This window comes from Talpa europaea, assembly GCF_964194135.1.
Source record: "Talpa europaea genome assembly, chromosome: 12".
NCBI lineage: Eukaryota > Metazoa > Chordata > Mammalia > Eulipotyphla > Talpidae > Talpa > Talpa europaea.
This window is the reverse complement of record NC_140079.1, coordinates 41692837-41704465: the sequence shown is the minus strand read 5'-3', so window position 1 is coordinate 41704465 and position 11629 is coordinate 41692837. Positions and strand designations below refer to the sequence as shown.

At 48.3% G+C, this 11629-nt stretch overlaps 1 protein-coding gene across 1 annotated transcript; it reads left to right on the top strand.

The window, feature by feature from the left end:
- Positions 1–430: 430 nt before the first annotated feature.
- On the top strand, positions 431–9568 carry ASF1B (anti-silencing function 1B histone chaperone; the record flags this gene model as incomplete). Its single annotated transcript, XM_084249022.1, has 4 exons — positions 431–539; positions 7147–7262; positions 8857–9033; positions 9362–9568. The coding sequence occupies 4 exons, from the start codon at positions 431–433 to the stop codon at positions 9566–9568; spliced, it is 609 nt and encodes a 202-aa protein (XP_084105148.1).
- Positions 9569–11629: the final 2061 nt, after the last annotated feature.

Below are 11629 nucleotides of genomic sequence, written 5' to 3'. Positions count from 1 at the left end.
TTGCGGAAACCATCAGGATTGGCCGAGAGGAGTTCCGCGCTCTGACTCCGCCCACCCCTTCCTGCGACCTCCGTGTCGGAGAAGCTGAGGATTGGTTCCTGTCAAACGCCCAAAGAAGTCAAGAGATGGTCCCGCCCCACTCGCGCATCCCGGAGAGGGAGCTCCGCGGATTGGTCCAGAAAGTCTCGGCGCGCTCAGATAGGCGCTCCAGGATTGGCTGAGGATGCGCTCGCGCCTCCCGAGAGCGTTGACTGTGATTGGCCGGGGGGTGGGGCCCGCTATTTGAAGGAGGCGCGCGGAAGAGATACGCACTTTGGTCTGCGGAGAGAGAAGGCGGGAGCGGTTTCGGGCAACGCTATTCGGCTCACCGGAGAGGACACAGGCGTGGGCTCGACTCCGGCTCTGGCCTCAGCCGAGACCCCGCGAGGCAATGGCCAAGGTGTCCGTGCTGAACGTGACTGTGCTGGAGAATCCGAGCCCTTTCCACAGCCCCTTCCGGTTCGAGATCAGCTTCGAGTGCAATGAGGCCCTGGCAGACGGTGAGCCTGGGCCTGTGTGGAGACCTTCCCCTTCCCCGGGCCAACCCTGACCTCCCTGAGAGCCCCCTCCCCACCAGCCCCAAACTCCCCGTGGAGACTGCAACCCTACCCACAGATAACCCCACTCCCTTCCCAAGGATACTCCCATCTCCCCCTTGGAGACCTCAGCCTCTCCCTATTTTTCCTGTAGAGCCCGTCCTGGGCACCCGTTTTCCTGGTCTACATTCTTTAATCTACAGAAACCCTCAGTCACTCTCTCTTCCCTGTAGCAAGAAACCCCCCACTCTATTTCTGGCCAGACCCCTGATCCATTCATCCAGTCTTTCCATCCATTCACTCTCCTATGAGGAGACACTTACACTTCCCTTTCTTCCTAGGGAGGCCCCAACCTCCTGCTCCCTCCCATTTTTCCTTAGGGATCCCTTAGCTTCCTCCCATTTTCCTCGTGAAATTCCCACTTTCCCTGTGGAGACCTCTTCCCCAAGCTCCCTCCGTTTTTTCCCAGTGGAACCACCCCTCCACTCATCCTTTTTCCCTCTGATGATCCTCTTTTCCCTTTGCCTCAAGACCTCACTCACTCCCATCTCCTCATTTGTCTCCCTGTAATCCTCTCCCCAACCTGCTGATATTCGAACTACCCCATTCCCCACCCATTTCTATTTTATTTTCTATCCAAAAATACATACCCCAAAGCATGTGTCCCTTCTCTTTAGCCTGACCCCCAACCCCTTCTTGAGCTCCATCTGAGAAGCCCAGCTTCTAGCTCCAGTCTTTGAGGCTCTATCTCCTGCTCCTCCCTCCTCTCTGATTTTGGGCTTCAGAGAACACACTGAAATCTGAAAGGTGGCATAGCCAGGCAAGCATTAGCAGGTTCCCACTGCCTGCCTGCCAGGTTCCAGCTGACCTGCAGAAATTTTTTCAAAACTTTTGATGATGTCACCTGGAAGGGATTGGGGGTGCTAAGTCATGACAGTATCTGGCTTCAAATAATCAACTGGGAAGCCAGAACCTTTTTTTTTTTTTTTTAAAGATTTATTTTTATTTATTTATACAAGCACTGGGTACAGTCAGAAGTGCGGGAGGGTGAGAGAATTCACCAGAGCCAGAGCGGGGAGCAGAGTAGGCAGAAGGACCGAAGTACACTGCTGAGGGGAGTAGCGGGCAGCAGGAGAGGCCTGCGCGCCATGTGGGACCCTTCTCCCGTGGCCAGGGAGCAGCCGGGGATCGAACCGGCGCTGCAGAGGCTGCAGGCAACGGGCAACTTCGCAACCCAGCGCTCAACTGCTGCGCCACCCGGGAGGCCCCAAGTCAGAACCTTTTGTGCATGTTTCCAAGATGCTTTCACAGAGGAACTTACTCATCTGTGGCATTAAGGTGGACATGGCTCTCACCTTACAGATGAGAAGACAGGAGCCACAAAGTGAAAGACCTTTTGTTTTTTTTATATTCATGCATAGGAGAACTGGGGTATAGGCCAGAGGTGCAGAAGGGGGTGGGAGGGAGAGATGATTCACCAGAGACAGAGTGGGGAGCAGAACAGGCGGATCTACTGAAATACACTGCCAAGGGGAGCAGCGGGCGAGACAGGAGAGGTCTGTTGCACCATATGTGGGTCAGCTCCCTGGCCAGGGATGGAACTCAGGCCATAGTGGTGTTTGTGCTGAGACTTAACCCCTAGGCCACCAGGGAGGCCCAAGTGAAAGACCTTTTAAATAAATGTCTATCAAGATGGAAAAATCTGAGGTCACCCAGGGAGTCCTGGCACCATGTTTAAGAGGAAATACTGCATAAAGTTACTTTTCCACTTATGGTTAAAAGAGACTTGGCAGGGCCTCCCCGGTGGCGCAGCGGTTGAGCGCTGGGTTGCGAAGCTGCCCGCGGCCTCTGCGGCGCCGGTTCAATCCCCGGCTGCTCCCAGGCCACCAGAGGAGGGTCCCACATGGCGCGCAGACCTCTCCTGCTGCCCGCTGCTCCCCTCAGCAGTGTACTTCGGTCCTTCTGCCTGCTCTGCTCCCCGCTCTGGCTCTGGTGAATTCTCTCGCCCTCCTGCGCTTCTGGCTGTACCCAGTGCATGTATAAACAAAACAAACAAACAAATTAAATAAATAAATAAATAGAACATGCCTCTATATATAAAAAAAAAAGAGAGACTTGGCAACAGCTCAGGAAGTGCAGATCAGGAAGACTGAGAGGTCTGGGTGGGTTGACTAGCTCCTCTTGGTGGGTGGGTGGTATACCGGAAAAAGTAACCACCTGGATTAGTTTGAGGTTGATACCTTATGAGATGTATGTGGGTTTGAGCTGGGCCAATGGTTCCATCTCTTCCTGGTTTCTCTCCTATTTGAATTAAGGAATCAACCTGTGACTAACTATAGAATAAGCCCAGTTAAATCCTTTCTGGAACAAGGCAGGGTGTAAATAAATAAATAAAGTGTAGAATGACACTGTGGAATAAGATTAATTTTAAAACCAAGAGGAGATGTAAAGACCTAATAGGTTATGGGATTCACAGTTCCCAGATGGCAGGAGATCGGGTTTCAATTGGGCCTGTTTGCACTGCTTGCTGTTTAAAGTGGTTACAGGGTCATTATCTAGTACTTTTAATCCTAGGAAGCCCCCTGCCCTGTTACTTTACGAATCTGTTTATGGACTCAGAGTAGGAAAGACTAAAGTCAACCTGCTGCTGGTCATTATTTTTTCTTTCTTTATTTTTTTAAAGATTTTTTTTTAAGATTTATTTATTTATGCATACAAGAACTGGGGTACAGGCCAGAGGCATGCCAGGGTGGGAGGATCCAGCAGAGACAGAGTGAGGAACAGAACCGGCAGACTGACTGAAATACACTGCTGAGAGGAGCAGCGGGTCAGGAGAGGTCTGCTGCGCCATGTGGGTTGCTCTCTGGCCGGAGATCGAACTTGAGCTGCAGTGGCTGCGGATTGCTCCATAGGTTGCATCTTAACCCCTTGCGCCACGAGGGAGGCCCTAAAGATTTATTTGTGTATTCAAGCACTGGGGTGTAGACCAGAGGTGCGGGGTGAGAGTAGTGGGGGGAAGAGAGGATTCATCAGAGAGAGTGGGAGAACAGGCAGATTGCCAGAAATACACTGCTGAGGGGATCAGCAGGGAGACAGGAGAGGTCTGCTATACTATGTGGGTTGCTCCCTGGCTGGCGGGGGATGGAACTCATGCAACAGTGGCTGGTGAGAGCTTCACATTGCTGTCTTTAGCCCCTGCACCACCAGGGAGGCCCTGGTCATTATTTTTAAAACAGAGATGGAATGACTTCTCCAAGGTCACACAGCCAGTTTGTAGAAATGTTGACACTAGAATTTATGTCAGAGTTCTGAGTCCAGGGTTCTTTCTCTTTGCTATAACTTGGGAAAGAAAGCATGCATCTCCTATTTTAGAAGAGGAACATAAATAGGACTGACCATAGATCTATTTCCACATCAGAACACTCTTGAAAGAGTGAAGGGGGTGCTATTATTAATTACACCCAGCCAGGAAAGCTTTTGCTCCGAGAAATTCCAGTCTAAAAGCAAGCTCTGGCCTGGAAATCCAAGCACTTTGGTTCTACCCCTCGGGCTATTTGTGACTCTGGCCTGCTGACTTGCTTTCTGCCTCTTGGCCCCCTTCCTACAGAGCAGAGAATCCGTTTTCTGCCTCTCAAACAGTGGGCCAGTTTGAGTGGGCCTGGCTTTAGAAATCTCTCAGATCCTGGAGAAGCCTATCAGTCCTGTTACCCTGACACTGGCAACTGGAGATCTGACAACACGTAAAACCCCGTCAGCTGACCCCATTTCCTAAGGGCTCCAGGCCCTTTTTGCTCTCTTTTCTCATCAGCATGTGGAAATAGATATTTCCAATGCCTGGGTCCACGTTTAATACATTCACTATGTCCCCCCCATTTCTTTGAGAAACTCAACAGACACTGTCTGAATAAGTCATGAAGTCGGATGTTACAGTGAACACACAGTAGTCAGACCATGTTCATCTACACAACACGATTATGAACAAAGGTGAAGGATAAATTGAAAAAGACATATTAAAACAGGAAGAGTGGGGCCACCCTGGTGGCATGGGGGTTAAAGTCTCAACGCTATCAAGCTATTGCCAGCCACTGTGGCATGAGTCCTATCCCCTGCCAGGGAGCTAACCCACATGGCACAGCAGACCATGTCTTACCTGCTGCTCCCCCTCAGCACTGTATTTCAGTTGATTCACCTGTTCTGCTCCCCACTCTGTCTCTGGTGAATCCTCTCCCCCACCTCTGGCCTACACCCCAGTTCTTGTATGCATAAATAAGTAAATCTTTAAAAAAAAAAGAGAGAGAGACAGGAAACAAATTTCTCTGGCTAGCTCAAGTACAATATTTTTTTTTTTTTAAAAAGATTTGTTTATTTATTTATACAAGCACTGGGGTACAGTCAGAAATGCGGGAGGGTGAGAGAATTCACCAGAGCCAGAGCGGGGAGCAGAGCAGGCAGAAGGACTGAAGCACACTGCTGAGGGGAGCAGCGGGCAGCAGAAGAAGTCTGCACGCCATGTGGGACCCTCACCCGGTGGCCGGGGATCGAAAAGGCGCTGCAGAGGCTGCGGGCAGCTTCACAACCCAGCGCTCAACCGCTGCGCCACCGGGGAGGCCCTCAAGTACAATAATTTTTTACATACCTTTAGTCTTGTGGCTGGTTTTGGTTTGATTTTCATATAGAATTTTGCACAGGGGTTAGATTGTTAATTTGGGGGCATAAAGACAAAATGTAATGCTATCAATTTACCCTTGAAAATTGCCTTAATGGTTAGGTATACAACATATAAAGTATAATCCTGTCCTGTTTTCCATAGGAGTAAGTTTGTGCTATACTAGTGATTGACGTCCTCTGACTATTTCTAAAAAACGGTTACAGTCAAAACTGAAATGTACACTTAAACTTCAGCCAGTTTAAGTGATTCCAATTTGTAGGTTCTTGTTTTAGTCATCCTTTACCTACTCTGGATGTTTTTGTCAGCTCCTCTAATTGTTGATTCAGTATTTCTCTGTGGTCCTCAGTTCATTCTCTGGTTTCTTTCTGACCTGTTTGCTGGCCTACTGTGGCTCATTTGGCCAACTGCAGTGAACTTGCTCTTCTGGTCAGCACCCACACCATCTTTATTTAGGTTTTGCCAACAGTATTGGACTTAAGTACCTATGGCATTCACTGGGGCTTGCTCTATTTCATTCTCCACATTCTGTCTCTCCCCCAGCATATAAGTTAAATACACATATATTTGACTTCACTGGTGATGGGGAAAAAGCCAGTAGAAAGATGCCAAAATATAGAGCTTAGAAGCTTGTTCTTAGGAGGTAAGAACAGAACTGGTTTGGTTTTTGTCCATCCAAAAAATATTATGCCTAGTTGTGTCACTATTAGTAAGAAAGATAAATCAAAAAACTTAACTCCTCCCTGCAAATTATAAGAGACTAGAGCTTGACTGACCCCTACTGAGCCTGATGGTCAATGTATCCCGTATCCCGCACACCTGCTGGAGCCACTGAGTAGGAGATCAGAGTGAAGCTGCAAGGTACAGGAAGCCAGTGTATCGAGGAAGAGCTTGGAGCTCAGGTGACAAACCTCCACAGACATGGCCCGGCATCTGTGTGCTTCAGAAATTGGATGCACTTATGGGACACCGGACCAAGGACCAGAGCAGCTTCCAAGAGTGTTTGCTTCCTGTGAAAATCACAACTTGTGAAACATCCCACAGTTGCTGGAGCAGTAGGTTGTGTAATTTCAAAGAACCTAAAATAATTTTCAGGTCTCTGCCAAGCTTCCCTGTACTAGCCTGACCTTGTCCCTGATACACTTGGACCTTCTGCAAGAGGCAGTGGTCACTGGGAACCTCCTGTGATTGACAGACAGGGTCTCTTTAAGCTCTTTTCCTTTCATATCTTACATACTCAGGAATGGGGCCCTTCTAATATATAAGGTACATGAGAGCTAGGGTTCCGAGGATGGCCCTAGGATGCTGCATCTGTTGACTGAGTCTCTGTTGCCTGGATGTCCATGAGTAGACCTAACTTGGTCCCGGATCTGGAAGACCTGGGGCCTGGCTAGCTCCCCTAGTGGCCTCATCTTGCCCTCCTACGGCCTGGCTCTCCTGCTGAATTGGAATCTACTGCCCTGTCCCAGTTGTCGAGGGATCTACTCAGTCTGGTGGCACCAGTCCCTGTGTGTGAAAGAGGATGCGGCTTTCTATCCCAGCACCCAGTGGGCAGGGCCCTGAAATGGCCCAACTCCCTGCTATTCCCTCCTAAGCATGGTTCAGTCACATGGCTCTTAATTCAGCCTCTGCCATACGGTTCATCCTTAGGCTCTGAGCGTTACCCTGGAGGTACAGAGTCAAGGTCGCCCTGCAAAGCTGGGCCCACGGAAATATCCCCACTGGAAGCAGAGCTTCACATCCGCCCCAGTGTCAAGGGCCCAATGCCCAGCAGGTGTCAAGTGTTCTTGAGAATAAGAATCTTTCAGTGTATTAAGTATCTGTCCCAAACTAACATGAAAAAACTTTTTCTCTGCCTTCTTGCTGTCAAACTATTTCAATTCCTTAACAGTCATTTCCTTGCAGACCTAGAGTGGAAAATCATCTACGTTGGCTCAGCTGAGAGTGAGGAGTTTGATCAAATCCTAGACTCTGTACTGGTTGGCCCTGTCCCAGCAGGGAGACACATGTTTGTCTTTCAGGTAAGAAAGATGAGGCCTTAGGCCTTGACATTTTGAAATATCCTTTCTACCAGAAGTGTAATATGTGTGGCTCATTGATGGAAAGTTAAGGTTCAAATCATGGCTCTGCTTTCAGGAAGTGTCTGACCTCTCATTGGTACCTTTCCTCCCCTTACGTATCATAGCTATTATCGTAAGCCACTCATTTACATTTGAATCTCATTATTCACAGGAATTATGTTCTATAAGGCTGCTGTCAACACTGAAGTAATAAATTACTGAATACTGAACCACTGCTTCTAGAGGAGATATATAGTTAGGCTCCTGCTATTACATCTGTGTCAACCAGTCAATACATAATCTTCTGTTCTGTTTTAGAGTTATTGTTGGTGCATTTGCATTGAACTCATAGCCAACAACACTGTAACTCATGACATCCAAATGTTCTTGCACTCAGAGGCAGCACTCAGCACTGGGAGCCATTTTAAATCAACAACAAAAAGTATAAAAATGTGACACTAAATAGACTTGAGAAAAGGACACTTGTTAACAGTGTAAGCACTGATATAGGAAGTTGGAGTGTTGCCTTGTTCGCCCTCAGCTGGTAATACTCATCAAACAACTCAGATTTCTACCCCATCCTGTACATGTCCTCAAACACTATGAATCTATACCCAAAATATTGATTTTGGTGTTACAAATAAATTTTAGTGAGTAGGTGAATTCGAAAATATGAACTCCATGAATAGCTGCTGAATAGATCTTTAATCCAGCATCAAAGAGGTGGTCAGAATGCAGATTTAGTGTGATTCTTACACACAATAAAGTTGGAGAGCCTCTGCTCAAACCCACTCACTTCCCTCCACCTCTACTGTCCCCTCCCCAGTCTCAGCCACCACATCTCATCACCTAACCCCTCATCCACCTGCATCCACTCCACAACCAGGGCCAGCTTCCTAAATCTACAATCCATGTCCTCACATTTGTCAACACCTGCCATAACGTTCTGTTGCTGGTAGAAACTTCTATTTGAATATGGGCCTCTGCTTTTTTGTTTTATTTTGCTTTCATTTTGCACCAACTATATAGCCAGTCCTGTCCATAACAATAAACCCCAAGTCTGCCCACCTCTGTCCTTCTCTGCTGCCTTATCTAGGCCACTATCCTCTGACCATAGGCCCCTCCTGCCTGACCCCCTGCTCCCACTACAGCTCTCCTTCTGTCACAGCTCCACACACAGCCAGCTTCATTTTTTCAGGCCACAGGTGATGTGGTACTTACCTCTTGCTAAATATTCTTACTCTTTCACAGGCCCTTCACTGGCCCAACAGACCCTGTGTGACTTGGTCCTTACCTGTTCACCTAGTTAGCCTCACCTAATGCCATCCTCCTCCTTCCTCACTTCTCCACACCAGATGTTCCTCCTTTATGGCAGCTGTGACATTCAGCATTTCTAGATATTTGCATATTTGATTGAAACACTTCCCCATTTGATTGAAGACTGAGGGCAGAGATCATACATTTAGCTTAGTAAATTACTGCTTCAGAATCATTGTATTACTAGTCAAGGCATGACTGATAATCAATGCTAAGGCCCAGGATGTGTTTCCTCTAGGCTGATGCCCCCAACCCATCCCTGATCCCTGAGACAGATGCGGTGGGTGTGACTGTGGTCCTCATCACCTGTACCTACCGTGGACAAGAGTTCATCCGAGTGGGCTACTATGTCAACAACGAGTACCCAAACCCCGAGCTTCGGGAGAACCCACCCCCAAAGCCAGACTTCTCTCAGGTGGGGCCTGCACTAAATGCTTCAGACAAGCTCCTTTGCATTCGGGGGAAGGTTGAGATGGTGAAATTGGAAGCTGGGGTCACTTAGGTTTTCAAGTCAATGCTTAGCTTAGAGCTGCAGGCTACAAAGAGAAAAAGGGTCTCTATTTCTCAGAAATACACTTCAATGAATGAAGATTAAATAGGTTTGAAGTTCCATATGGAATTATTGGTGGTGATGGAATAAGCAAGATCTGCTCTTCCTGGGCTTGGGGTGGGGAAGTTGGGGGGGTGCTCTGTGGGTGTTGTAAGGGGGGCATGCTAACAAGGGCTGACATTCCTCTTCCTAGCTCCAGCGAAACATCTTGGCTTCAAACCCCCGGGTGACCCGTTTCCACATCAACTGGGACAACAATGTGGATAAGCTGGAGGCCTTGGAGAACGAGGACCCTACCCTGGGCTGTGGCTTCCCCCTCAGCTGCACGCCCATGAAGGGCCTGGGGCTCCCTGGCTGCATCCCCAGCCTCCTCCCCGAGAACTCCATGGACTGCATCTAACTGCAAGAACCCAGGCCTACCTGGGTCCAGCCATAACATCTGGAGAGGAAGTTAGACCTCCCTGAGAGTCCTATGGGGCCATGAGGAAGTCTCTGGGGCCATCAACCATATCTAGGCCAGTCAAACTTGGCCCCAAAGAAAGACAGGCCTCAGGTCTCTTCCTGGCCCTGGTCTGGAAGGATCACCTCACTTCTACTGCCCAGGGCTGTAAGAGGCAGGACTTCAGTTTTGAATTCTTTTTAATTTTTGTCCTTTGTCTCTTACACACACACACACACACACACACACACACACACACACACTATACATTCCAACTGGGCCATTGTGCCACACCACTTCTGTGAGTACCATTGAACCAAAGCTCTTCCCGAAGACCTCCCCAGTCTGCCTTAATATTCTTGGTCAGTGACTGGCAAAGCTTCAGTCCAGTTGGGCCAAAGCCTCTGTCATTCCTCGCCCTTCCCAAACATCTGAGCAGATCCACCCATCTTTCTGGAGTCACAGGCAAGGAATCTTGGTTAGAATATGGACTCATACAATTTTTGTCCTCCCAGGACAATTTTTAAGTCTGTCCAATCCATGAGTCCCAAAGTTGTGATCATCAGGATGCTGAGAATTGGTGGTTGATGCTCCTCTTGATCACCACTTTACTTTTCTCTCTTAACTGGACCTGGCTTGCCTTGGTGGGGGAATGACATGTTAGAGGGTCTTGCTGTTCTTGGTTTCAGTGCCAGCCTCAGAGCCCCTCTGCCTCTGGCTGTTATGATCTGCCCTCTGCCGAAGACCTGATTCTTCCACAGACCAGGAGTGATTGCAAGCAAGGGAAGCGGTAGGAAACAAAATAACTTCCCTCCCCATCCCCATGCCCTATCCCCTTGCTGCTATGTGGATGCTGTTATGATTGCAGTTTGTATATTAAAGGTTTTTATATTAAATGTTTGGTTGGTCTAAAAATAAAAAGCACTTCATCTAGATGGACTTCTTATGTTTTCATGTCTGGTAGACTGAGGCAGCTTTGTCCATCTCTTAGCATGAGGGATAAACTTGTCTCGTATTCCTGACTGATGTTCAGGGAGGGATTTTTCTTTATCAAAACTTGAGCAACCCATCTGTTCTGGAGCTAGAGCATAACCAGTGATTTTTCACTTTGTCCTTGACCCACAAGAACAAATTAACATTGTGATCCAAGCACATATACATCAACACTTTCTTAAATTTCACTTAACCAGGCCTCCCTGGTGACACAAGGGGTTAAGCACAGCACTGTGGAGCTATTCACAGCCTCTGCAGCATGAGTTTGATCCCTGGCTGGCCATCTGTCAATCTGCCTGTTATGTTCCCCACTCTCTGGTTATGCTCCCCACTCTTACCACTCTCCAGTGAATCCTTTCACCTATCAGACCTCTGGCCTATACCCCAGTTCTTGTGTGCATAAATAAAAAATTTCACTTAACCTTGTAACCCAACATCCCAAAGTGGAGTGGTTTGGCCAGTGAGCCATATCCCTGTAATTCACAAAAGAACCCCAGCTCTTGCCTCCCTGGGACTGGTGGAACTGGTGGACCTCAAAACTGAATGCAGATAGCTGCTTGGTAGAGTGCTTGTGTATGTCTAGGCAAAGCAGCCTTTAGATTACAGACCTGAAACCAGCTAGCCCCTCCAAATGAAAACTGACCCATCTAGTTTCCTGCCCTTCTCCCAGCCTTTGGGCCTTCCTCCACTTCAGTGGTCCTAAATTGGGGTGGGGGTGCAATTTTGCTCTCCAGGGCACATTTAACTATGTCTCTAGATGGTTTTGGTTGTCACAGCTGGTGGGGGAGAGGAAGTGCTGCTGACAACCAGGGAGTAGAAACGGGATGCTGCTGAACACCCTACAGTACACGAGACAGCGCCCTTGGCAAAGAACAATCCAGACCCCAATGACAGTAATGAGACAGTTGGGAAATCCTGACCTTTCTCAGGCTGTGTGTAATTTGAAAGGACACCCTGAAGGGAGAGGCATCTCTCCACTTCTCTGCTCCAGAACAAGTTCCCATTGCCCAGACAGAGGGAATCCTCAGC